At 50.6% G+C, this 27,524-nt stretch overlaps 2 protein-coding genes across 6 annotated transcripts in view; one reads left to right on the top strand and one right to left on the bottom strand.

Annotated features, from left to right (window-relative positions):
- Positions 1–22,131, top strand: part of DNAH10 (dynein axonemal heavy chain 10) — a 133,852-nt gene extending 111,721 nt beyond the window's left edge. The window contains 23 exon segments of the mRNA XM_049102003.1: positions 1,229–1,410; positions 2,451–2,587; positions 3,555–3,772; positions 4,808–5,029; positions 5,313–5,460; positions 7,339–7,452; positions 7,454–7,619; positions 8,281–8,510; positions 9,516–9,789; positions 11,035–11,139; positions 11,534–11,688; positions 12,228–12,382; positions 13,496–13,679; positions 14,268–14,468; positions 15,166–15,375; positions 15,550–15,645; positions 16,319–16,490; positions 16,968–17,101; positions 17,283–17,492; positions 17,584–17,751; positions 19,637–19,817; positions 21,106–21,251; positions 21,775–22,131. Of these exon segments, the coding sequence (XP_048957960.1) occupies positions 1,229–1,410; positions 2,451–2,587; positions 3,555–3,772; positions 4,808–5,029; positions 5,313–5,460; positions 7,339–7,452; positions 7,454–7,619; positions 8,281–8,510; positions 9,516–9,789; positions 11,035–11,139; positions 11,534–11,688; positions 12,228–12,382; positions 13,496–13,679; positions 14,268–14,468; positions 15,166–15,375; positions 15,550–15,645; positions 16,319–16,490; positions 16,968–17,101; positions 17,283–17,492; positions 17,584–17,751; positions 19,637–19,817; positions 21,106–21,251; positions 21,775–21,921 (3,955 nt within the window). The 3' untranslated portion in view covers positions 21,922–22,131.
- Positions 22,132–22,720: 589 nt separating this feature from the next.
- The window catches only part of CCDC92 (coiled-coil domain containing 92), a 31,390-nt gene continuing 26,586 nt past the window's right edge, over positions 22,721–27,524 (bottom strand). For all 5 annotated transcript variants that reach the window (XM_025473654.3, XM_025473653.3, XM_049102002.1 and 2 more), the window contains exons 2-4: positions 27,049–27,195; positions 26,401–26,442; positions 22,721–24,131 (exon numbers count right to left, since the gene is read on the bottom strand). In XM_025473654.3, coding sequence (XP_025329439.1) covers positions 23,356–24,131; positions 26,401–26,442; positions 27,049–27,178 — 948 coding nt within the window. In that variant the 5' untranslated portion in view covers positions 27,179–27,195 and the 3' untranslated portion in view covers positions 22,721–23,355. The remainder of the gene's footprint in view (positions 24,132–26,400; positions 26,443–27,048; positions 27,196–27,524) is intronic.

Raw genomic sequence — 27,524 nt, 5'->3', positions numbered from 1 at the left:
TGCCTGCTTTTGTAGGCGCCTAATGCCAGTATAATTGAACCTCTCCCTGGTGACTCAGGACCATTACTTTAATCATTGGTCTTTGTGCTGGAGTCATTGCCTCTGCTTGTCCTTACACCGTGTGGCTCCTTCTCTCCTCTCTTGTCTGCAGGCAAGTGGGTGGGGGTCTTGGGGCCTGGGATAGGGGGGCACTTGCCCAGTATAGACAGTCTCCATATTGCTGTGCTGGCTGGGTTGTTCCCACTCTCTTGTTCTCTCTCCCCCTCCTGCTCGCCTCCTGGTCTCTCTGGGCTCCTGGTGGACTGGCTGGGGTTCCACCTCACCCTGCTCCTAGACTGTCCTGTGCCCTTCAGGGGCCTCTGTCATCTCCGCCTCTTCTCTCCTCCTTTTCTTTCCTTCCCTTCACCTCTTCTTCATCATTTTCCGTATGCTTCTGTCTCTCTTCATCATTTTGGTGTCTGCAGGACTCATGTGTCTTTTAGAGACTTTGCCCAGCAGCAGACAGCCAAGAGCCCCCCCTGGGTACAGTTAACATGCCACCCATTCCTTCTTCTGTCTCTACCAGACCTGCTGTGCTGTGTCCCCTTCCCTCGAGTCTCAGTTCCCTGGAGGGTTGAGGGTACTGGACATCTGAGTGTTTGGAGCAGCAGAGTGATGGTCTGGTCTCATCAAAGACAAAGGAAATGGTGAAGGAGTGACATAGCTGGAAGGAGCCCAGGATGTAGGGATCCCAGACCCCATAGGCTGTGTGAACATGGGCAGGCCATCCAAATACTCTGAGTCCTGTACCTTCATCTAATAAATGGAAAATAGGATGATGACAAAGAGGAGGTGGAGGATGGCAATAATGCCAGTGGCTACATGACAGAGTCTGAGGAGCTACCCCAGGGCGTAATTAGAGACGGATTCTTAGACTCCACCCTGGCCTACTGACTCAGATGCTTGGGGTAGCCTGGGTTTGCATTTAATGGTCCCCGCCCCCATGATTCTGATGCCAGTCAGTTTCGAGGAGACTGATCTGGCACCTGATGGCTGAGACCAGTCCCTGCCCTGGGAGAAGCGCACCTGAGGCGCCCCAGTCCATGTTGGGATATGGCTTTCTCTGCTTCCAATCAGTGTCACCTCTAAGAAATGACTCTGGGTTGAGCCATTTTTTGTGGAACTCTCACTCAGGCTAGATCGCGGCCACTTCTGGGTCTGATTCACACACGTTCTTGTTTCTCACCAGGTCCTTTGCTAAGCCCCCCAAACAGGTGCAGACCGTGTGTGAGTGCATCCTCATCATGAAAGGGTACAAAGAGCTCAACTGGAAGACTGCCAAGGGCATGATGTCTGACCCGAATTTCCTGAGATCGCTGATGGAGATTGATTTTGATTCAATCACCCAGAGCCAAGTGAAAAATATCAGAGGTGCATACGGACAGACACAGGGATAGCCAGGGTTGATCTTGCAGCTCAGGCTTTGGGAGCAGGGATGGAGAGGACAGAGGGATACTAGTCCCAGGCTAGCCCTCCTGTTGTGGTCAGTTGTCACTGTGGCCCTACAGATGGGATAGCCCAAATAATCATTCCAAAAGGCAGATGGAAGGCTGTTGTGTGAAATGGAAAGGCTGGATGCTAGATGGGCCATAGCAGCTGATGCCCTCTGAACATTCAACAGCAATCACTCTGGTGTTTCCCATTAGGAAACAGGACCTTCCTATGGACCCAGGCTGGCCTTGTCTTCCGTCCGTCTTGTCCATTAAGCATGGGGGTGCAAGAGGCGCTCTAACCCTGACTTCTCCTCTTGCATCTCTTGCCAGTATAAAGTCTTCTATAGGTCTCTGGGAAATGGGTGAGGAGGGGCTGGCACCACAGCCAACCTCCCCATCTTCAGTTATAGAATGCCTGCTTTCCCTTTGAGTCTGATGCCTGACTGGCCTAGATGCTTAGCCAGTGGGGATGAGGCTTTAGTCTTTGTGAAAGGTCATTCAAATTCTTAGTGTCACTGTTTATCTTCATGGTTTGTTCAGAACGTTATTATCAAATGCTCTTTCTCAGCCACTCAGAAATAAAACTGAGTGAAACACAAAGGATAACAACTGTAAAAACCCAAGAACCTCTCTTTACTTGAGTATTGACTGGATGGGTTTCTATTCATGTGAAACCTCTTGAGGTGAGGGTATGGGTAGAGGTGATGGTGACCCATCATGGCATATGAATTTCAGCTAACTCCCTGCTCTGAGCCACTGTGATGCAGTTGGGGGTCCCCACGGACACCATGGACATCCATGTACCTGGATCATAGGATGTCCTGGGCAGTAGTAACCTGTGCCTCTCACTCACATCTGAAGTGTCCACCTACACAAAACTCATTTAGTGACTCTTGTCCATCGACAGTTTATTTCCTATTTTACTTCCCCAAGATGAGGCTAGTCACTCATCAAAATTATTGCACCTTTGACCATTAGGCCTCTTGAAGACCCTCAATACCACAACCGAAGAAATGGAAGCTGTGAGCAAAGCAGGCCTGGGGATGCTGAAATTTGTTGAAGCTGTAATGGGCTACTGTGATGTTTTTAGAGAAATCAAGCCCAAAAGAGAAAAGGTATTGTCCATGTGTAAGACCTACACACTGCTGCCAAGAGAGCAACCTGGAGTCAGAATTACTACATCCACAACTTTGCTGGAAAAATTCTGGCAAAGTTCCAATTTTAAATCACATAAACATTTCCCCCTCCACCACTAATAAATGATAACCTTGAATTATATAACTCTCATCTGGACAGTGTGAATGAACTGGCGGAACCAAAGTCTGGAAGATTTCAAATTTTGTGTGAAAAGATGAAGACTTATGGGTAAAAATCATCCTCTATAACTAAAGCAGGACACTCAGACTCGGTGCTAATGACATTTGGGGCTGGACAGTCCTGTGTGGTGGGTGCTGTCCTGTCTGGTGCACTACAGGCTGTGTAGCAGCATCCCTGGCCTCTACCTGCTGGATGCCATTGACCCTACCCCTCCGTTTTGACAACTAAAAATGTTTCCAGACATTGCCATATGTCCTCTGGGGGTGGGAGCGGGGGTGGTGGCAAAATCAGCCCCAGATGAGAATTCCTGGGTAAAGTAACATGTGGAACACACAATACAAAGAGAGTTATAAGGTGACTTGATCATTTTGAGACATATTTTGACATTGCTTTATAACTCAGAATTTTGTTACTCAGAAAACTTGGAATCAGGTGTCTGGGACTGTTTTCAATGAATTCTTTTGACTTTTTGATTCAGAACCACAGTGTCATTTTGCTGTGACCTCAGCACACACAGAAATTAAGCTATCTGCCAACTTGGATGCAGGATATCTTTTTTTCCAATGGGATTAGTGCTTTTGCAGCCAATGGTGGAAGAGGTGACTAAGAAAAAGAGCCATATCCCTCAGCAGGGCATATGGTGGCCCCAAAGAGTGGGAACATCATTAGAGATGTGGTGTGGACACAAGCCCAAGGGTGAGGCTCTTTTATCCCTGACCTACTATAGCACCTTTCCCCACCGTTCTGTGACTTGTCTCCACTTAGGTGGCCAGGCTGGAGCGGAACTTTTATCTCACTAAACGTGAGCTCGAAAGGATCCAGAATGAGTTGGCAGCCATCCAGAGGGAACTGGAGGCTCTGGGGGCCAAATACGAGGCAGCCATTCTGGAAAAGCAGAAGCTGCAGGAAGAAGCCGATATCATGGAGAGGCGGCTGATCGCTGCGGACAAGCTCATCTCTGGGCTGGGCTCTGAGAACATCAGGTCAGCACCTAAGGGACCCCTCCAATGAGAGCTCCGAGCCAGAAGGGGTCTGTGAGTGGACATCAGCAACCAACTTCCTTGCCATGTCGTCTCAACTCCACGTTGCAGTTTTACCTGAAAACAGTGTGGGAAAATTCTGATTTTGCTTAACACATTCAGGGCAGCTAATACCATTTTACACATTCTGTGGTTTATTAGATAATTATTAAGGGTTAAGGAGGCAGTGCTGCTGTGGAGACAGGGAGGCACCAGTGTCTCTGGTAAGGTGCCGTCTGTCCTGGAAATGTTTACTTCTTGGAGACCTTTAACCCTGAGTGCCTCCTGGGTGAGTCTGGAGGAGGAGTCCGCCTCTGCTGCTGGACAGATGTCTTCTAAGGGCTCTTGTGTCTGGCTTGGTCCTGAGCTTCAATTTTGAGCAGGTCAGGCTGGCTGGCTGATGCCTAGCGGCAAGGCTGTTTGGCCATAACTGGTCCACTGGATGTGAGAGTAGTTCCTAATCTGGTACCTAAAAAGTGGTATGGAAAACACTAAAAGATACTGTTTGCTTATGGGAAATAAACCATTTTCAGTATTTCTAAAACCTAGAAGACTGGGCCACTTAGCAGAAGGGGCCAAATGAAACATCTACTTCCTTTTATCTGGGGTAGAATTTTGTCACCCAAGCAGGACCAGATCTCATGAGTTCTACTGGGAGTGTCTTTAAGTTACTGATTAAAGCATTCAGAAACAATGTGATTACTGCTTAATAAATAGCTTTGAGACTAGATGCATCCCGCAAACATTTACCCAGCCCACTAGATGCTGGGTTCTGCTGAGCCCTGCAATTGAACATGATCTTCTAAAACCCTGGGCTTCCTAGGGTAGGAAGTCCCAAAATGACCTGGTATTCTTTGTTTCTAAAAGAAAAGACTGTCTCCAATGATGTTTCCTTCTGGCTAGCCCCATTAGCAATGTGTCCAAGCATTTCTCCTAGAATGTTCCTTCTGATTGTGCTAGGAGATAACGGCTTACCGTAGCCCTTATCTCCTGTGCCAGGTGGCTGAGCGACCTGGAGGAGCTGATGCACCGGCGAGTGAAGCTGCTGGGGGATTGCCTGCTCTGCTCAGCTTTCCTGAGCTATGAGGGCGCATTCACCTGGGAGTTCCGTGACCAGATGGTCAAGCAAGTTTGGCAGAATGATATCCTGGAGCGGGAGATTCCCCTGAGCCAGCCTTTCCGGTTAGAAAACCTGCTCACCGATGATGTTGAGATCAGCAGGTGTGTGTGAGCCTGAGCCCGGAGGACAAGGGTGCCTGGGGTGGGGGGGGGCGGGGGTTGGTGAGTGGTCCACGTGGGTGTCATCCTGGTGCAGGAGAGGGAGGAGTGTAGCTGATTTGTGTAGAAATGGCAAGGTGAGCTGCAAATCCAGCTTCCCCGACCCTGAGGAGAGTTGAGCAGCCTGGGGGCTGGTAGATTGTTCTGAAAGGCTAAGCCTGTTACTCTTAGCACCCGGTTACAACTTGACACGAAAAATAGATTTCCCTGTCACTGTCCCTTCCAGGTGGGGATCCCAGGGGCTGCCCCCCGATGAGCTCTCGGTTCAGAATGGCATCCTTACCACCCGGGCCAGCCGCTTCCCCCTCTGCATCGACCCCCAGCAGCAGGCCCTCAACTGGATAAAGAGAAAAGAGGAGAAAAATAACCTGCGGGTATGACCAGCTCTCCCTGGTGTCCTCTGTCCTCACTGCCTGCTCCTGGGGCACAGCCTGCCTCTCTCAAGGTCTAGCTGGCAGCCCCAGGCCCTGGCTGAGCTGACATATCACTGTCCTGAACATCTGGGTAGAGCCCTCTCCATCCCTGCACACCCGTCCTGTTGAGTCTTTGAGGGCAGCATGGCCTGCCTTGCGCTTTGCTCTCTTACCTGTGCTTTGCCTCGCAGCTATGAGTGACTTGAAGGTGGAGATCATGCTTCCTTGTCTTTGCATCCTCCTTACCTGCACAGAGCTGAGTGGCCTGAGATGCTCAATCTTTTTTATTTTTATTTTTTGAACGAAGGAAAGATATCTCAGTATCTTTTAGTTGAGATGTAATTCACATACTGTAAAATTCACCCATTTAAAGTGTACAATTCAATGATTTTTAGTATATTATATACAGTGTTGTATAACAATCACCAGAATCAGTTTTTACCACCCCCAAAAAGCAATGCTGTGTGCTTTATCCGTCACCCGCCCCATCCTCCCATCACCCCCATCTCCTAGCACCTCTAATATATTTTGTAGGTTCATCTCTTCTCAACATCTCATATCAGTGGGGTTGTCATACACTATGTGGCCTTTCATGTCTGGCTTCTCTCACTGAGCATCATGTTTTTGAGGTTCATCCAGGTTCTAGCAAGTGTCAGAGCTTCCTCCTCTTCACGGTTGAATCATACTCCATTGTGTGGATAGACCGCCTTTTATTTTGTTTTTTATTTTTATTTTTAAAAAGATTTTATTTATTTATTCATGAGAGACACACAGAGAGAGGCAGAGACATAGGCAGAAGAAGGAGCAGGATCCCTGCCGGGAGCCCGATGCAAGACTCCATCGGATCCTCTAGGACCCCAGGATCATGCCCTGAGCCAAAGGCAGACGCTCAACCACTGAGCCACTCAGGTGCCCTAATAGACTGCCTTTTACCATCCATTTATCCGTTGATGGACATTTGGATTATTTCTACTCTTTGGCTATGATGAATAATGCTGTTGTGAACATTCCTGTACATGTTTTTGTGTGTGTGTATGTGTGTGTGTACATATGTGTTTAGTTTTCCTGGGTGAAATTGGTGGGCTCATTCACTTTTTGCTAAACTACTTCACAAACTCATGATTTTCAGTTTTGCTTTTTCCTTATTTTTTTTTTTTCTAGTCCCTGCTTCTACATATGTACATGCTGTTGGGGGAGGGTCTGCTCTAAAATAGACACCCAGCTACAGTGAAACAAATATTATTAATGTGGAGGTGGCCCTTGACACTCCCCCCTCAGCCTGCCAGGGTCCTGAGAGGGCCTGTCCTAGCCCCCAGCCCTGCTCCCCCTACCACCTTCTTCATATATATATATATATTTAATTTAAATTCAATTTGCCAACATTCATTTGCTCATTCCATAAAGTGCCCTCCTCAGTGGCCGTCACCCAGTTACCCCATCCCCTCCCCCACCTCCTCTCTCTTGGCGGGGAGGCTCAGTTAGTGAGCAGAATAAAAGAGGGCCCAGGGAGCTGGAATTGAGAGTTTTTTCAGACATTTTGAGGAAAGAGGTATCAAAGCTGTCATGAGCTGTCATCAAAGCCTCCCACTGTCATGGTGGGAGGAGAAGAAAAGCTGTGAGGGAGATAAACATTCCTGTGGACTCTGTGTTGGATGCTCTTGAGGTCTCCTGAGAGACGTCCTGACACTGCTATGGTTCCTTTGGCTGCTCAGAGCTTGACCGTGGTGGCTTTCTGGCTTCTGTGGGCCTCCTGGCCTCCCTTGAGGCTTCCCCCAGAGGCGCTCTCCCCATGTGTGTGCCGAGGACACAGCACCCTGTGCCTACCACCCTGTCTTCCAGGTGGCTTCCTTTAACGACCCTGACTTCCTGAAGCAGCTCGAGATGTCCATAAAGTATGGGACCCCTTTCCTGTTCCATGATGTGGACGAGTACATTGATCCTGTGATTGATAACTGTCTTGGAGAAGAATATCAAAGTCACCCAAGGACGCCAGTTCATCATCCTGGGGGATAAGGAAGTGGATTATGACTCAAATTTCCGACTGTACCTAATCACTAAGCTGGCCAATCCCAGATACACCCCATCTGTGTTTGGGAAGGCCATGGTCATCAACTACACGGGTGAGGATGTCTGTACCCTCAGTGGCAAATGGGGTGGTCAGCATGGAGACCAGTCAGCAGTCAGGGCTTCCATGGGGCACTGTTTGGTTTGCTTTCCCCAGGTACCTCAGGTCATGCTCTCAGGGTCATGTCTTCATTGGTTGGTTCTTAATGATGAAGGTTTGGGTGCCCCCTAGGGAGGCAGGGAGATGCGTGGCTTGGGGGCTGCTGAGTCTGGGCCATTGCTCTTGGAAACGCACACTTGGAGTAGGGTGAGACCCCACTCTGCTGGGGCAGGACGTTATTCTGGGTTTGAATAGGTGGCATGATTTTAGATGCCCCTTCTCCTTCCTCCCAGCTTAATTCTGTTAGGAACCATTGCCACTTTCTAGGAGTGTCCTCCACCTACTTAAATAGGTTAAGTAGGTTGGGTGTGCTTTCAGCCCAGGCTCCCCAATGTGTGGGAGCCCCTGCATGCTTGTTGCCCACCATTCTGTAAAGGAACATCTCTGTGTTGTTTTGACGGTTTTGACCTGTTGGCTTTAGAGTGATGGCAGGAGCAAGTCCTCGAGTTCCCGAAGTGCTGGCTCAGTTGAACCCTCCACCTGGCCCAGGCACAGCGTGCAGTGGGCACGGAGACATGGGCTGCCTGGCAGTGATGGCCTCCCTTTGCTCCCCATAGTCACACTGAAAGGTCTCGAGGATCAGCTGCTGAGCGTGCTGGTGGCCTATGAGAGGCGAGAGCTGGAGGAGCAGCGGGAGCACCTCATCCAGGAGACGAGTGAGAACAAGAACCTGCTGAAGGATTTGGAAGACTCTCTGCTTCGGGAACTGGCCACCTCCACGGGGAATATGCTGGACAATGTGGAGCTGGTACAGACCCTGGAGGAGACCAAATCCAAGGCCATGGAGGTATAAACTGCACTGAGCTGAGAGTGGTGGTAGTGGTTCCTGGATGTGCCTTTGGGGCGCCAGTGCCCTCATCTGCTCAAGGAGAGAACTGGATTTGGTGATCTCAGGGCCTCATTCCTGGGTCTTGGAAGCAGAGGAATAGGGGTATGGTGGGGGTGGGGATGGCCAACTGTGCTGGCATCAGATTTAAGCTCTTAGTCATCCAAGGCTTTGCCTGATGAGAACAGGCCACCTCTATTGGGGTGTTCTATGAGGAGGGAGGCCCTAGAGGTGTTCCCAGGGACCCTTGTGCATCAGATCAGCCTCTTTGAGTCAAGAGTGATCGAAAACCCAGCTCTACTTAAGTGAACAGGGAATTTATCTGCCTAGAATGTGGAAAGTCCAGGGATGGCTTCAGGTAGAGCTGGATCTAGGACTCTAAACATATCATTAGGGCTCAGTTTCTCTCTGTTTCTGGGGTGGGCCTTTTGTTGAGGCAGCTTCATTCTCTGCCTCCCTGTGAGCCAAGCTCCCCTCATGGTCAGCAGGTGGGCATGGCCTCATGCCCCCTCAGGTTCAGGTCCAAAGGGAAGAGTGAGAATCTTTACCTGTCTCTATCATGAAGGTCCTGAGAGTCAGTTCAGTCACATACCCACCCCAAACGAATACCATGGCTGGGAGTGCTGTGTGTAGACTGGGCCTGGGTCACACGCTCCTCCCCTGGAGTTGGGGTGGACCCAACAAATGGACTGAGAGGGGGAAATTGGAGTCTCCAAGTTAGAGTCAGGGACTGTTGTTAGAAGAACAGGGCACAGGTACCGGGGAGTCCAGCCAACAAACATCCACTACACGTCACAAGAGGGTGGGTAGGTGCTCTGCAAACCTCCACAAGCATTGCATGGATTTCTTTGCTGCTCCCTCCTGCTCCTGCTGTCTGCATTCCTTGCTTTCTTGCCCATTTCGTAAGTCATTCTGGTTATGGTGTAAGTCTCTCCATTTCCACGGTGGTGCACACCTTTGCTTTAGGTATCGGAGAAGCTCAAGCTGGCGGAGAAGACGGCTTTGGACATAGACAGGCTGCGAGATGGCTACCGGCCGGCTGCCAGGAGGGGGGCCATCCTGTTCTTTGTGCTGTCCGAGATGGCCCTGGTGAACGCCATGTACCAGTACTCCCTCATCGTCTTCTTAGAGGTCTTTGGCTTGTCACTTAAGAAGTCCCTGCCTGATTCCATTCTCATGAAGCGATTACAGAACATTATGGACACGCTGACTTTCAACATCTATAACTACGGTTGCACGGGTGAGCGCCTCTCTGCCCTGATTAGGACAGACATGCCCTGTGCATGTGCCCCTTTGTCTGTCTGTCTAGATCTCTTCTGTTTAGGATGTGAGGCTCAGTTTCCCTTCATTCCCTCTTTAAAGGCCCCTTCTCCAAACATGGTCACATTGGAGGAACAAGGGGTCGTGTCAGGGGTTCCACATGTGGATTTTGGGGGGGACATAATTCAGCCCCTACCAGTAGGGCAGGAACAAGGTTGAGGACTGTTGTCCCTTGCAGCTCACAGAAGGTGGAATTCGAGTCACAGATGTTGACTTACACAGTTTTTTCCCCCAAGAACACATTTCTTCTGTTTCTTTTTTTTAAGATTTTTATTCATTTATTTATTTGAAAGAGTCTGAGAAAGAGCACACACAAGCAAGAGGGAGAAGCAGACTCCCTGCTGAGCAGGGAGCCCAATGTAGGGCTTGATCCCAGGACCCTCAGATCATGACCTGAGCTGAAGGCAGACACTTTAACCAGCTGAGCCACCCAGGAGCCCCCATTTCTTCCATTTTTTTTTTTTAAAGAAGAAGAACTTTAGTATTTAGCATCCACCATCAATAAAGAATCTATTGGTGGAATGTGCTTGCTCTGCAGTGGAGGTTGGCACACCGTGACCAGCAGGCCACTACTGGCCCACTGCCTGCTTTTGTAAATAGCGTGCTATTGGAACACGGCTATGCCTGTTTGTCTCTGTGTCATCTGTGGCTGCTTGTCTGCTGCAGGGGCAGATGAGTAGTTATTTTGGAGGCCACCTAGCCTGCAAAGTCAAAAATATTTCCTATCTAGCCTTTTGCAGGGAGCTTCTAACACCTAGACTATACCAGGCAAGAACTCGCACTTAGGCAAACGACCTGTTTTCCATAGAGAAAGCAGCTCTGGACTTCTATCATACTGTCCTCCAGTCGCCTTTGGACCCTGTGCTGTGCTTCCAGGCAGGTGGGGTGGGTGCCGCTTTGGGCAGGGCTGCTGCAGATGCACACGAGTGAGCGGCACCACAGGCCAGTTGGTGGGCTCCAGGTGCAAACTGAGCCCTTGGTGTCTGTCCCTAGATGTGGTGTCTGTCCTTAGATGCCATAGACGTGGACAACTGTGCAGCAGAGACTGAGTGCCACCGTGCTGTCTGGAATTTCAGTTCTTCTCTCATGTTTAAGCTTGTGCATAGGAAACACCACTTTCAAAGTGACTTGACTCTATCAGTGCCCCTCTGATGTTTCCCTCCAGGGTTGTTTGAGAGACACAAGTTACTCTTCTCTTTCAATATGACGATCAAGATAGAACAAGCAGAAGGCAGAGTCCCCCAGGAAGAATTAGATTTCTTCTTAAAAGGTGACAAATGTGCCTCCTTTCATTCTTCCCCACTCCCTTGGCCCACGTTGCACTTGTTCGTTGAAACAGCATTACCAAAACTTCTCCTTAGAACTTGACTTCTGATGGCGCTGCCGTACCAAATATTTCAGTTGGCAGTTCCAGCCTCAGAAATGGTTCTGGTCTGGCCCGGAGCAGCCAGGTTGCTGCCCACAGGCTCCCTGAGGCTGGAAGCCACATTGACCTGCCTGTCTGGTGTCCCAGGCAGTGGGACAAGGCAAGCCGTGTATCCCTGTCTGTCCAGTCCCCTCTGGAGATGCAGGTTCTCCCAGGAGTGGGAGAAGTCAAAGTACTGAGCTGCCCGCTCCAATCGGCATGTGGCTGCCGGCTGTTTACTTCCTTTCTCTGTGATTAGGAAACATTTCCCTGGAGAAAAGCCAACGGAAAAAGCCCTGTGCTTGGTTGTCTGACCAGGGATGGGAAGATATCATGCTTTTGTCAGAAATGTTCTCAGATGACTTCGGGAACCTTCCTGATGATATTGAGAAACACGTGGCTGTCTGGAAGGAGGTGAAACCATGTTCTCTGCCTCCGCCTTCCTTTCCCTGTCAGTCATCTTGAGATTTAAATCATGGCCTTACTCCTTGTGAGTGAGAAGATACTCCAGAGTGACCCAGTCAGAGTGTAGTCAGTGCCTGCCAGCACCCTTGATCAAATTCTCCTTTACCTACCTCAGCTAGTGTTGTGGGAGAACTGTCCATCTGTCCATCTGTCTGTCCATCTGTCAGTCCATCCATCCGTCTGTCCATCCATCTCTGTCCATCCATCCATCCATCCATCCATCCATCCACTCAGAAATGGGCACCAACCACCCTTGATGGGCACTGGGGACTCAGCAGTCAAAAAGACTCACTCCCTCCCTCCCTGAAGGTCATAGTTTTGGAAGGGGAGGGAATCGAAAATGACAGATCTGACCGGAAGTGACCTTGAGGTCATACTTCTGTAGGTTTCATTCCTTTACAGTGACTTTTGGGACCTTCCTGTAAAAATGGGGGCCTGTTTCGTTTCTGAGTTAAAGCCACCACAAAAATACTCTTTGTTCTTCCCAGTGGTATGACCTGGACTCCCTCGAGCAGTTTCCATTCCCTTTGGGTTACGATAACAACATCACCCCTTTCCAGAAGTTGCTTATTTTGCGTTGTTTCCGTGTGGATCGGGTGTATCGGGCGGTGACCGACTATGTGACTGTAACAATGGGAGAGAAGTAAGTGCGTTGTTGAGTTTGCTTTGACCTTCTGTGGGGTCACTGCCCCCTGCCCTACACCCCGGACTGGTAGACAGCAGTGAGCTTCTGAGAGAGCCACCACTGCCCTGGCTTTGAGCAGTGTTTGGTAGTCACTCTAGTTCTGCGCTATCTGGGAGAAGTACAGTGTAAACCACGTGTGTGAAGTCTTCTAGTAGCCGCATTCGGAAAGAAACAGATAAAAGTTAAAATTAATAATATTTACTCAACACATTAAAATATCATTTCAAAAAAAGTAAAAAATAAAATAAATATCATTTCAACATGTAATTAATACAAACATTGAGATATCTCACATGGGGTTTTAAAATTTTTTTGGAAAAATAAAAATAAAAAATAAATAAATAAAAATAAAATTTTTTTGGTATTATATCTTCAAAGTCCTGCCTGTGTGAATTTACCCTTGCTTGCCCATCTCAGCTTGGACTGGCCACACTTCACATGCTCAATAGCCACACAGGCCTACTGACCTTCCATACTGGACAACGTGGCTCCAGGACTGAGGCCAGGCAGATGACTTGGGCTTGCAGACTCATGCTCAGATGGCAGCGAGTGAGCGAGGCAGGGTGGGGACTGCGACAAATCAGAGCAGTTGACCCTGGTCCACAGGGGCAGCTGCCCCTTAGTTCCTATTCACACCAGTGGGCAAGGGGGACCCAGAGTGGCTGGATCCTCTGACTCTTTGAAAGAAGCTACAAATTTGGGGTTCTACATGAAATTGCTCAAGCCTGATGTGTTGGCAACTCATTTTCAAAAATCTTGAGAAGTGGGCCATTCAGGACATACCTGTGGAGTTGCTGGTGTGGAACCTCTGGGCTGTGTGCCAAGGGGACGTCCACCTTGAAGGGCCCCTGTCAGGAGGCATCCCCATGGATGTGCTGGGTTGTGCTAGGGGATGCAGTGGGGCCCCTGTCCCCTAGGACTTCACCCTCTCGTGTGTGATGCGTGCACAAACACTGGACTCTCACCTGTGCAGAGCTATAGCAGAGGAACAGCCAGAAAGTTCTGGAAGGGATGAGGCGAGTGTGCTGTGGCTGTCCTCCATGAGGGCCCCCACGTTCTTTCCCTCACTAGGTATGTGCAGCCCCCGATGATCAGCTTCGAAGCCATCTTTGAGCAGAGCACGCCAAACTCGCCCATTGTGTTCATCCTCAGTCCCGGCTCCAACCCTGCCAGTGACCTTATGAAATTAGCTGAGCGCAGTGGTTTTGGAGGAAACCGCCTCAAATTCCTTGCCATGGGTCAAGGTCAAGAAAAGGTAATTAGTTGTTGGAAGGAACAAACTCTAAATGTACGTGATGTCACTGGCCTCCATTAGCAATGGGCTAACATCTGGTTTCAAGGGTGCTCCTCCACGGTGAGCTGGGTGCAATTCCAGTCCCTTGAGCAGCACTCGGGTACCAGGATGATGTGGGACAGTAGGATGGTTCTAGAGTGGGCATGCTGTCACTGCCCGCCCTTGCCTGCACATTGCGCTCTGTTGTTTCCAATGTCTGTCCACACATAGTCCTCCTTTCCTCCAGTATTAGTGACATCCCTGTTTCTAATTAGGGTTGTCATTATCCCCGTGGCATGGCTGTGGGGTAGTCAGGGCACTGCTGCAAATGTCCCAGAGAGCCTGGAGCTCCAGGCTGGGACCAGCCTGGTGGCCCAGTGGCCCTGAAGGGATTCTAAAAGATCAGTTCTTTGAAGGCAGCCTCTGTAGTTCCTGGGTCACTCATATCTTCATGCCTTCTGCTGGAGTGGGCTCTTCGTTTTCTCGGGGCATGGAGTGGGTCTCTGGGAGAGCACAGGGTCAGTGTGACTTTGGGACACTGACTCGTCACTTCTCTCCCCATCGATGCAGGTGGCTCTGCAGCTGCTGGAGACGGCGGTGGCTCGTGGGCAGTGGCTGATGCTGCAGAACTGCCATCTCCTGGTCCGGTGGCTGAAAGATCTGGAGAAGTCCCTGGAGAGGATCACCAAGCCCCACCCAGATTTCCGCCTGTGGCTCACGACAGACCCCACCAAGGACTTCCCCATTGGAATTCTGCAGAAGTCCTTGAAGGTCTGGCTTTAGGACAAACACCCCATCCCCACAGCCCCGTGACTCAGATCACCACCATTCTGCCATGTGTGTGCATGTGTGTTCGTGTGCGTGTGTGTTTTCAAATAAACCTAGGACACAGCCAGACTCTCTTGGCCACCCTTCCCACTTCAATCTCTTCCTTCCCCTTCAGAGATAAGCAATGCCCTGCATTGGGTGAGTTTTGGGGGGGCAATTATGACTCTCCGGCCTGCCTTTACCACTTCCGCATGTATCCAAAACAAGATCTAGGTTAGTTTTCCTATACTTCCCATTTATTAAACCTTCTTTTTATCTCTAATGATAGGCCCACCCACATCTAGCTCTGGTGTCTTATATGCCCCACTGAACTTACTCTCCAGAGAAGTTCTGTTTGGAAATGTCATCTGTCATCAGGGGCAGGTAGAGGGAAAACTTTACTACTCCCATTTTGCATTTGAAGATTCCATGGCCCAAAGAAGCTCAAGAACCTTCTTTGGGCCATTTGATGAACAGGAGCCAGAACAGTATCTAGTTCCTTAACTTCTTTGGGCCCTGAACGAGAGACTTTTGCTCTCTGGGGAACGGGGAAGGTGGCCACACAGAGGTGAAGGGAAAGCCTGAGATGTCTACATTTTGCACGCTCTTCCAAGCTGGACTCAAGGGCCTGTGGTTTCTGTAATGATTTGTCTTCTGGCAGGTTGTTATGGAGCCACCCAACGGGCTGAAACTCAACATGAGAGCAACTTATTTAAAGATCTCTCATGACATGCTGGAGCAGTGTCCGCACCCTGCTTTCAAATCCCTGGTCTACGTGCTGGCATTCTTCCATGCAGTGGTGCAGGAGAGGAGAAAGTTTGGGAAGATCGGGTGGAATGTGTACTATGACTTCAACGAGTCTGACTTCCAGGTGAAGACACGTGGTTGCTGCTCCTCCTGAGGAACTTCCTCCTCAGCCAGCTTGTCTCATCCCCACCCTTTCTGCAGCTAGGACAGCTGCTCCTGCCTGCACTTCGGGAGAGGGGCACAGCTTGAGCGACTTGGTGGGTTGGACAAAAACCGAGCCTGTCCCTCCTCTCTTAAGGTCTGCATGGAGATTCTGAACACATACCTAACAAAAGCCTTCCAGCAACATGACCCTAGGATCCCGTGGGGCAGCCTCAAGTACCTAATTGGAGAGGTAGGGGCATCTTGGGGGACCTTTTATGGGCTGCCTCCCAGGGCTGGAAGTGGGCTGTGGCCTGGTGCCCTGTGCATGACCTCTGAGCCCTTGGTGACTTCCCTCTTGCTTCTGCCACCTATCAGCTGAAGGCCCTAGGTCTCTGAGGAATTCTATTGGCTCACCACCCGGTTGTCTTTCTTCTAAGCGGGTTCCATCCACATGGAGGTTCTAGATTTATCACTCCTGGGTGCTGTGCTCTCTAGGGGTCGGCAGTTCCCCACCTGGCTATGCCTTGGGCATGTCGTTGTAATCTTACTCCTGTTCAGTAGGCACGGAGGTCCACACTGGGGACCATGACTTTATACAGGCCTCCCTCATAGCCTGCACATGGCTCACACAGGGACATCACCAATTCCAAAGACCAAAGTGGCGACTGGCTTCTTTAGTTGCTCTGTGGCCTGTTTACTGTGTTTGGGTATTTTGCAAATGGCATACAGGCTCCCAGCACTTCACGAGGGCTGCATATCACCTGGGCCACCTGTTTACACCATGGGTCAAAAGGCATGTGATCAACATGGTTTGAGCTGCACAGTGGCCAGGCCAGCAGGAGTCTCCCCGAGGGCACCTCAGGTCTCAGGGTTCCCCTGGCGGGTCTTGGGTTCCTGGCCAGCTCTCACTCCCCATAACTTAGGTCATGTATGGAGGACGGGCCATCGACAGCTTTGATCGACGCATCCTGACCATCTACATGGATGAGTACCTGGGAGACTTCATTTTTGACACTTTCCAGCCATTCCACTTCTTCCAGAATAAGGAAGTAGACTATAAAATCCCCACTGGTGATGTAAAGGAAAAATTTGTCGGTGAGATTTCTCAGGCATCAAATATATGTTAAAAGTGTTTTCTAAGGGAGATCCACCGTACATTTCAGCTGTTCTGTTTTCTATGGTAGCCTTGTTGGCTCTTCTGACCTCTCTGCTGGTGGGGATCCTTGACCGGTGGGCCTGCTCTGTTACATTTTTTTTAGGGGGCCCAGCAAGTCCTTTATAGCCTCAGTGCTGATGGAGTTAGTTCAGATTTCTTGTCTGGAATGATGACAAATATGTCAGATTCTGCCCAGAAGGGCAGAGTGGCCTAGGAAACTCCCTGAGCATTTTCATAAATGATTAGTACACAGCTGGAGTAGGGTATGGTGGTATATATTTTTTTTTATTTAAAAACAGGTCACCCATTAAGCCATTAAGCAGTGGAAATTAGTCTTGCATATCTGGGGATGCTGAGGCTGTGGGACCTCAGAAATCGAGGGTGGTATTACAGGGTATTCTCTGTTCTGATTATAGAAGCCATTGAGGCCCTCCCACTGGCCAACACACCTGAAGTGTTTGGTCTTCATTCCAATGCTGAGATCGGCTATTACACTCAGGCGGCTCGAGACATGTGGGCTCACTTGCTGGAGTTGCAGCCTCAGACAGGGTAAAGTCTACCGTGGAGGACTGAATTAGTTTGGTTAGGGTGGAAGGTGTTGGCACAAAGTGCTATTGGTTCTTGTAGTTTCTATATTGTTGATGCCATTCCAAGAACCAGAAGGCATCTGGATGCCCCAGTCCTAACACCCAGATGCCATGCTTTTCCTAAAAAGTGTCCTGGTTTTAGGGGAATCCAGCAGTGGCATCAGCCGAGATGATTACATTGGCCACGTTGCCAAGGACATAGAAAACAAGATGCCTAAAGTCTTTGACTTGGACCAGGTCAGGAAGCACCTTGGGGTGGAAATCTCCCCCACGTCAGTGGTACTTCTGCAGGAGCTGGAACGCTTCAACAAGCTTGTTGTAAGGATGTCCAAGTCTCTGGCTGAACTTCAGAGGGTGAGCATGCTCCTAATGTGCAGACCACGGCCTAGATGCTCTACCCACTTCTCTGATAGTCATGCCTGATTGCTCTCCATTCTGTGCACAGGCCTTGGCTGGAGAAGTTGGAATGAGCAACGAGTTAGATGATGTAGCCAGGTCTCTTTTCCTCGGGCAAATCCCTAGTATCTGGAGAAAGCTTGCCCCTGACACGTTGAAGTCCCTGGGAAACTGGATGCCTTACTTCCTGCGGCGGTTCAGCCAGTACACATTGTGGGTAAGTTAGATGCAACAGTCTCTTCATTGGTTCAACGTTCAGCCTGGACCACCTGACCACCTCCAGCCCCTCTCTAACTGCAGTGGTGCCTTCTGTTGGCAGTTGATTGGGTGTTTTAGAAATGGTCTTGGACTCTACAGGCATATCTGTATCTTTTTTGTCCTTTTCATTTTGTTTTCAAGACTTTGAAGCATATTATGCACAATCTGATTTATTCATCTTGGAGTCCATCTTGGCCAAATGTACTTCCTTTAAGAGCATATACTTATTTAAAGATTTTAAATTTGGGGGATCCCTGAGTGGCTCGGGGGTTTGGCACCTGCCTTTGGCCCAGGGTGCGATCCCGGAGTCCCGGGATCGAGTCCCACGTTAGGCTCCTGGCATGGAGCCCACTTCTCCCTCTGCCTGTGTCTCTGCCTCTCTCTCCTCTCTCTGTGACTATCATGAATAATAAATAAATAAATAAATAAATAAATAAATAAATAAATAAATAAATATTTTAAATTTAGAGACACCTGGGTAGCTCAGTGGTTGAGTATCTGCCTTTGGGTCAAGGCATGATCCTGGGTCCAGGGTTTGAGTCCCACATCAGGCTCCCTGTGAGGAGCCTGCTTCTCCCTGTCTCTGCCTGTCTCTGTGTGTCTCACATGAATAAATAAGTAAAATCTTTTAAAAAAAGGTACATGACTCAAAAAAGGACATTACTTAAAAAAAAGATTTTTAAGTTTATTTGACAGAGAGAGGGGGCACACAAGCAGCGGGAGGGGCAGAGGGAGAGGGATAGGGAGAAGCAGACCCCCCACTGAGCAGGGAGCCCAACGTGGGGCTCAATCTCAGGATCCTGGGATCATGACCTGAGCTAAAGGCAGAAGCGTAACCACCTGAGCCATCCAGGTACCCCTCTAAGTACATTTAGATCTACTTTAGTCTTTTTTAAGGGGACCCTGTTTTATAGATGTTCCATGTCCTTTCCCCTGATGGACATTTAGGTGGTTCCGTTTGGGTTTTTTTTCTTCTTAGTCAGTGTGGACAACACTCTGGCGCACGTGTCTTTGCATTCTCACATGAGTCTATTTCACGGGTAAATCCCTACAACAGCAGAGTTGGGTCCCAGGGTGTGCACTTTGCATTCTGATAGCTCTTGTCAGATGGTCTTCTCGACAAGTGGAAACCACAGTGAACAAATACGATTATTTCCTTCCTCTCTGCCGCACTGGCTGTTCTTAAAATATTTTGGATCTTTTCTCCCTGATAGGTAAATCATAATATGTTATGATAGGTAAATAATACTATGTTTGGGTGTGCATTTCTTTAATTATGTTGAGGCAGAGCATATCTTACATACACGTAGATACCTTCTTTTCCCGTGAATCTTTTTGTGTCTTGATTTCCTTTTTATCCAGTTCTCTATCTTTTTAAACTGATCTTTTAGAGCTCTTTGTGTAGCAAGGAGATTAGCTCTTTGTCTGCCAGTGTTGCATTTCTCCCAACTTGTCATAAGTCTTTTGATTTTATGGCATTCTTTCTGTAAGAAAGTTTCACATTTTTATTTAGTCAAGTGTATCGGTCTGTTCTTTTATGGCTTCTGGGTTTTGCATTCCCAACTCCAAGATCGTGACAACATTCATTGGTGATCTGATCTGACAACATTCATTGGTGATTCATTGGTACTTTTGTGGTTTCACTTCTTTTCTAGCTAAATCTTTGTTTCCTCTGGAATCTAGTGGTTCAGCTTATTTTCCCCAGCAGGCTGCCAGTTGTTCAAATACCCCTCTTTTGCCTCTACTGTGAAGTATGCTTTTATCATGAACTAAACTGATCAGCTCCAGCCCTGGCACTTGATGGTGGCCCCAGGCTCCTGCCAGTTTCCTTCCCTCCCCTCCAGGTTACTGAGAGTGAGCCCAGTGTGATGTGGCTCTCGGGGCTGCACATCCCAGAATCCTACCTCACGGCCCTGGTGCAGGCCACCTGCCGGAGGAACAACTGGCCACTGGACCGCTCCACCTTGTTCACGCAAGTGACCAAGTTCCAGGATGCAGATGAAGTAAATGAGCGGGCAGGACAAGGTACAGTCAGCTCGCGGTGGAGTGTCCCTCCTCGGGCCACCCCCGATTCAGAGGAGCAAGCGTATGTGGGCCAAAATGGGCCAGGCCATGTTCGAAAATGAGCTAACATTGGTTAACTGCTGCTAACATTGGTGCTGTGTGTGTACTAACCGTGTCTTGACCTCTCTGAGGGTGAATACATGGGCTTCTCTTCCAGTTTCAATGCCGAGACCTGGGGTTGATGTCATAGGGACCTGAAACATGTTCACCTGCTTGTTTGTGGGAAGTGGGCTCCTCGGTCAGAATTAGATCCTTCATGGGATCCCTGGGTGGCGCAGTGGTTTAGCGCCTGCCTTTGGCCCAGGGCGCGATCCTGGAGACCCGGGATCGAATCCCACGTCGGGCTACCAGTGCATGGAGCCTGCTTCTCCCTCTGCCTGTGTCTCTGCCTCTCTCTCTCTCTGTGTGTGACTATCATAAAAAAAAAAAAAAAAAGAATTAGATCCTTCAAAGAACTGGATCCCTGAGGGCTTCTCTGGAAACCCTGAGGGGCCAAGGGGGTGGGTGTTAAGAGGGCAGGTCAGACCAGGTTGGACCCGTTAAATTATAACATCAGGTCCCTTTAGCATTGGTGACTGGTGCCGCAGACTGGCTGGGAGCTGCCGTTTCCCAGGGCTGTGCCCCATAGAGGACCTTTCACTGTGAGCAGCAAGAGCCCTTGAGTGAGCTTGGAGTTGGGGTTCATGGTGGAGATTCAGGGATGCTCACTGTTCCCATAGCACAAGGCCAGCGAGATTTCAAAGGAACTAGCAGGTATCAGGGCCACCACACTCTCTGGGCGAGCGACTGTCCTCTGCTACTGTGAGAGTCTGTGTGTTCTGTTCCCCAGACACCATTTTCTCTGCCAGGCTTTAACTCTCTACTCCCACTCCCTCTGGCTCAGGAGGGATTTGGGATTGCTGTGGTACCAACTGACTGGTGCTTCTGTCTTTATAACCTGGGGGCCCAAGCGGTCTAGGTCTGTGTGCCTTGAAGCAGATTTCTGTGAGAGGCAACCACCCCTTGTCTCCTTGACCAAGGCTGTGGGTGGGGGGAGCTCCTGAGGTCTACAGAGTGTCCTTTCTGGGATGTCCCTCCATAAAAGAAAGGACGACCACCTCTTCTGGAAAATAACCTGGGCTGTGTCTGGGGGAAGGAAAGCCAGCTAGTTGCCTTTGTGTGTGTGTGCTACCGACATCTAGTAGAGCTGCTGCACAGCAGCATTGCTGGTGCCTCCATGTAAATCCTGGTCTCTTCCTGGTATCTCTAGGATGCTTTGTCTCAGGACTGTATCTAGAAGGCGCTGACTGGGATATAGAAAAAGGCTGTCTTATCAAGAGCAAACCCAAGGTGCTGGTGGTTGACCTGCCGATCCTGAAGATCATCCCCATTGAAGCCCATCGCCTCAAACTGCGGGTAGAAGGCTGACGCCTGCTCCTATGTGCTCCCCCCTGCCCTACTTCTTAGCGTCAGGTCACACATGGGGTGGTTCAGACAGTCTTGCCCTTTAAAACACGGGTGCTTAACCTTTTGTGGATGGGGGAAACCTTGAGACAGGACAGAAGCTTGGAGCCACACATGTGCACTTGTAAGCAGAGACTCCCTGGGCAGCACAGCTTCACGCACAGAGCTGTGATCCGGCCTGACTTCAGGAGAGACTCCTCCCTTCCCATCACATTCTGCGGACATTGCTTGAATCTTAAAGTACTTACATCTGGCATGGCAGCAGGCGCCTCCTGCCTGGCCCCGAGCCCAGATCTGCTTTTAATGTGTCTGTGGGAAGCCCTGTCCGCCTTCAGTTAGCGGAGGGAGGCCCGCAGAGCCTCGGCCAGGGCTCGTAGGAGGCACACTGCCCTCGGCGCTAAGGTGGAGTGGCACATTCCCCTGGGCCTGAGCTCCTGTGCCCTCCGTGGGGATCTCACATACGTTTCCTTTGCAGAACACCTTCCGGACGCCAGTCTACACCACCTCCATGAGAAGGAATGCCATGGGAGTCGGCCTGGTGTTTGAAGCTGACCTCTTCACCACGAAGCACATTTCTCACTGGGTGCTGCAGGGAGTGTGCCTCACCCTGAATTCCGATTGACTGGGCGAAGAAACCCACCCTGTGAGCTCCATCTGGGCTGGCGGTGGCAAATGGGAATTTGTCAATAATGGTCATGTCCCCGGTCCCCTCTTGGGGCCTGGAAAGGCTGGAGGTGGACTCTTTCCATATAAACTAAGCTGATGGTTTTATTTTTCAGCTATTTCTAAGGATTCTGCATATTTGAAAAGTAAATACTAGAAATCATTTTAAGGTATGTCGTTTTCTTTCCGTTCTCAGAGGAGACGTGTGATTAGGCAAAGATGCCGGGCTGCTGGGTGGGGTGACCAAGTCCTCTTCCAGGGCCGATAATACTGCCCAGAGCAGGGATGGCCACCCCTCCCACCTTCCAGAGCTGTCCAGCCCACCAGCTGGGGGTGGGGAAGGACCTTCGGCTGGTGTGTAATTCCCACCACCTGGCCGGGTCTGTGTGGCACTGCGTGCAGACTTAGAACAGCCCGCTGGCTCCTGGGCATCCCTTCCTTCTGGCACCCTGGGGCCAGGCCTGCTGGAGGGGAGGAGTGGCTTTACTCTCCAAGGGTGGAGCAGGGTGGAGCATCAGCCAGCCATGGGCCTGAAAGCCTACAATCTTCACAGGGGCAGCTCTAGGCAGTGCCGTAGAATAGGGACTCCACTTTCTGGAAGACAAACTGCCACCACTGGGCGGGAGCCCTGGCACATGACACAGGGTGAGAATGCAGTAGTGACTGAGGGGCCAGCTGTTTCTGCCCCTCCCACAGCCTCCCTCCTGCCCCCGCTCCTCCCTCGGATAGCTTAATAAAAGACACAAAACAGAAAGAGGCAGGTTTAGAAAATAAAGTTTGTTGGGATCTTGAACATTTTGGATAAAACTAACAAAAACTATGAACACACATTCAGATTGTGGTGATATGAGAAGTAACATCATCTTATTTAGTTCCTGTGATATACACATACAGCTGGTCAGCTACCGGTGCTGCCCTGGGCAAGGCTTGTTGGGAGGTTACAGGGTCTCCAGGTGGGAGCAGGGGCTGCTCCGGACGGGCTGCCCTGGAAATTGGAGCGAGAGGGTCAAGGTCGGTCGGCATGTATTGCTCCGACTGCATAATGAGGCGTGTGACTATCTGATTTCATTAACGCTGAGTAGTGATGCAGCCTGTGGCCTGTGCTTTGTCCACGAGCGCACGGACATTACACAGAGTGGGATTAAAAGCAAGCGATTCGGCACACAGGTGTTTGGCCACAGCAATTAGTAAATACATATTCTGCAGCAGGGACACGATCGTATTCTGGTGTCAGTGAGAGGGCAAGAGGAGCAGGAGAAGAATCTGTTGACAGGTCTGAAAAAAATTTGGCATGCATGGGAATTTAAAAAAAAAAAAAGGTGTGGATGAGTTTTTCCTAGTAGCAATCACAGTGCATCGACAGCCAAGGGTGAAGGGTTGCCTGGAGCAGGCCTCACACAGTTCTGTCCGTCCCTGAGTGCTTCCTCACAACCTTTCCTCCATTCACCTGGTCGACTGCCAGCGTCTCCAGCTCAGGCTGGGTGTGTGGTGGGGCAGCATGGTGGATGCGATGGGCCACCCCCACATGAGCCTTGTGCTGCTGCTCGCGGGCTGGGCTGTGCCGCTCACTTGAGCTGCGGTCGGAGGCGATGGGGGGGATGACCAGAGGCCTCTCCTTGATGAGATGGGCCTCAGCTGACTCCCTGGCCAGCAGGAATGGGGTGGGGTCAGGCATGGCATCCACTGGCTCCCGCAACAGTAGTTTCCGGCTCTCGGCCCCAAATCTGTAGACCTCTTCAAATTCCGGGTGCAGGGGGGCTGAGAGGCTCTTTTTCATGCGGCGGCGGGGCGTTTCAGGCAGCTTGTCCTTGGGGGGGGCTGGCTTGTAGCCAGCCGGCACAGGGCTCCCCGATGGGCTGCCATCCGAGGTCCCACTGGCGCTCATGAGCTTTCGCTTGGCGGCGTGCAGTTGGGCAGTCAGGTAAGCGATGGTGCTGGCGCGCTGCTCCAGCTCACCGGACAGCATGTTCAGCTTGTGGCTCTTCACCTTGAGCTCCTCCAGGTACTTCTTCTCCCGCTCCTTGACGGTGTTCTCCAGCACCACGATCATGGCGTTCTTCTGCTCCAGCTCTTTGAGCAGTTCGTTGTTCTCTTCCTCCTGCAACTTCAGTTGGGCTTCCAGTTCTTCACATCTTCTCTTTAGTTCACTGCTTCTGGAAGACCCATCTCCTAGAAAAGCAAGCCAAAGGATGGGTTTAAGACACCCTCTCCCACCCGCCGCCACCACCCCAAGCAGAGGCAGGGAGTCCTCCTGTCTAGGCTGGTCCCTCTCCCCAGCACGAGGATGGGTGAGAGGGCTGCCAGGGGCCACGGGCATCTTGCCCCTGCCTCCATCACTCTCCCTTCACCAAGGTGGGGACCCAGTGCCCTCTGAGTTCCTTCCAGCTCTCGGTGCCCTGGCTCATTGCACAGAAGAATGCCTCCACACTTCAGAACTGCTCAAGTCACAACAGGCAGTCTCAGGGTATTGGAACAGTGAGCAGATCCCTGTCTGCTTGGGCAGCATTTACTAAGTACCTGCTTCATTTGAAGCACCATTTTGAAAGACAATTAAAAGCACAAACTCTGAAGCTGCAGAGAGATAGGGGAGGCCGCCACCTTCCCTGCCGCACAGGCCCTCTGTCTCAGCATGTCTCAGAGTGGTGGGTATCCCTGTGCCTGTGCCGGGGGCTCTGCCTTGGCCCCTGACCCACCCCATGTGCACCCACCACCAGCCGCTCAGGGATGCCCCCGGGATGTCCCTGTGCAGGACAAGGAGCCGGCATCTGCGGGAACCTCTCACATGAGGTAGTGGTGGGGTGAGTGGGGACCTGACTCCAGGGCTATGGACCGATGTTTATTGGCTCCCAATTTGGATCTCTTCCGTCCACCTGCCCCCACCTCCCTGAGACTCCGGAGAGCTGCTCTTTAGTTCCCAGGATCACCACCTCCAAAGTGGCACCTCTGATTTCCACTCTTCTATAGGAAGCTCTGCTCTACCTCCTCCACCTTTCTAGAAGTTTCAGTCTTTCCCCCATAAAAGCTGCATGTGCACTGAGCTGAGGCAGCAACTGCTCTTTATCACCTACAGCCAGACTCCCCAGCTGCCCAAGTGCTCAGTCATAGTGTCACTTTTTAAGAAATAAAAAACTTTTTTTTTAAGTCACCAAACATGGGGCTCGAACTTAAACCCCGAGAGATCAAGAGTCACAGGCTCTATGGACTGAGCCAGCCAGGCGCCCCTCACTGTAGCATTTTTTAAACACGTTCTCAGGTCCCCTCCTTGACCCTTGGAATCAGAACTTCAGGAGAGGGAGTCCAGGAGCCTGTATCTTCACCCTGGGTCCCTAAACTGAGCAAGTTCTTCAACTGCTAACATAAAGCAGTGATTTCCAGTGCTGGGAGGGGGAGTTGCCCCCACCAGGACCAGCTGAGAGCTCTCCAACTGCCCCCATGGGAGACACGTTGGACACACTGTCACCTTGGACCCCTGCTACTGCTGATGGTGGGTGTGTGGCCTTGGGATTTAGGGCTGAGAACCTCGAGGGGCTCTCTAAAGGCCAGGGGAGGAGGAATCAGGCATACGAACTCCTTCCTCCTGTATGTAGAGGGTTCAGGGCAAGAATCATGCTTCTTCTGAACAGCCTGGCCAGGACGGGGCATGGAAGTGAGGACACCCTGATTCCTGCAATGTGGATGGCAGGGGTGCAGGACACCCTATTCTCCTGAATCCATGGAAGCCCACATCCTGGCCCAGGGATATGGGGGTGAGGGGGGAGAGAACCTGGCAGCATAGGGTGGGCTCTGGTCTCCAGGCTCCTCCTCTGCCACACAGACAAAAGGACATCTGGGCCCCTGAAAGGTATCCTTAGGAGACTGTAACCTGAGTGCCACGAATGGAAAAGTCAGTGCTTGGTCATGCACTGAGACCCATGGAAAGGTCTGTGTCTGTCATTGGGACTCGGACACACTCATGAATAATGACTGCCGTTGTGCAGCCTATTTAGGAAAAGGAATCTTGACTCCAGTATGGATTCTGCACTTTCCAAAGCCTCACTCAGTTCCAGGGAGCAAGCTATTTGTTGTTGGACACAGAGGCCCCAGTTCTAGCTCCTCTGCCCCAGATGCCATCAGGATGTTATCTTTGGGGCTCCCTGAGGATTCTGCTTGGGGGAAGAATTTCTGGGACTGCAGTCTATATAAAGGCATTCATGATCCTTTGGGGACTGTCTAGTCATTTGGTGGCTCATTCAACCAGTGTGTCAGGAGTGCCCGCTCTGTGCCAGGTCCTGGGCGAGGCTTGAGGGACAGAGGAGGAGGGACCCTGCTCCTTCTCCTCTTTCTGGCTTATCTAGCAAATACATTTTCTTCTAAATATGTAGCTAGTAAACAAATGGCACCAACATGTGCCATAATGGGAAATAATATTGTTATTCACTTTTGGGGAGGACATTCTTACCTGTCTGGTCTGAACTTTTGACGGTCAGCTCATATGTTAAATCTAAAAATGAAACCATATACATTAATTTTGTATGTTTACAGTAGGTTTCAAAGCCTTTATCAGCTCTGAAAAATGCAGAACTGATTCCCATGATCAGCCTGCGAGTTCTGCCCAGACAGAGCAGGGTTTGGCAGTATTAGTGGCAGGCGTGCAAATGGCAGGAACCACCCGTGGCCACTATCCTTTGTAGGGCTCAGAGAGACCCTCCCTTCCCTCAGGCACACCCCAGCATCCATAGTTAGCAAGCAGCTTGCTCTGTATGTTACACTTTGGTGATCAGTTCCAAAATGCACTGTAAATCCTAACCATTGCATTTTGATCTTCTAAGTCCTCAGTATGCCAAGAAATGGCTTTGCAGCTTTACACTTGGTACATGTCGATTAGGCAAACAGATGAGGGAAGACACTGGAATGGATTCCAGCAATGGTGGGCTTAACCATGTCAGAGAGAAGAGTGAAATCCCTTCTCACTCCACTTCTAAATGAATCTGGCACGGCTCCTGAGCCAACTGCTGTGTGAGACAGTCCCGACAACGGGCCCTGCTTTGCTCCACAGCCCCGGCAAGCCTGGAGGCCCTGCTCAGGAGGTCGTGTGGGGCCCTGGTACCTGTGCAGTGTTGCTGCAGCCGCCTGATCTCGGCGTGCAGCCCCTTGAGGGTGCTGGCGTGTTCCCGCTGAAGGAACAGGAGGTTCTTCTGGGCACTGTGCAACTGGTTCTCCAGGTTTGTGGCTGCCATGGTGACATCCAGATGACCTGCGAGAAACAGACCCTGGTGGCTGTCCCTGACAACAAGGGTTGAGGGGGCCAGGCTGGAAGAGGGTGCCTCCTGCAGTCAGCCCTCCTTGGCTTTGGGGAGTTGCAGGCAGCATGAGGCTGGGCTCCAGAGGCAGAAGAGGTACATCAGGCCTGGGCTCCCTGGTTCCAAATCCTAGTCTTTCCACATGCCACGGAGTTTCAACAGACTGTGACCCAAACTGCTAGACTGCCAAAGATTTCCCTGACAGCGTGGGTACATGCTGACAGCATCCTCACAGGAAAATCGGGCACCTGGGCAATGAGGTGAACATTTCCTCAAAATGGTA

The sequence above is a fragment of the Canis lupus genome, chromosome 26 (genome assembly GCF_003254725.2).
Source record: "Canis lupus dingo isolate Sandy chromosome 26, ASM325472v2, whole genome shotgun sequence".
Taxonomy (NCBI): domain Eukaryota; kingdom Metazoa; phylum Chordata; class Mammalia; order Carnivora; family Canidae; genus Canis; species Canis lupus.
This window is presented reverse-complemented; position numbering and strand designations above follow the sequence as displayed.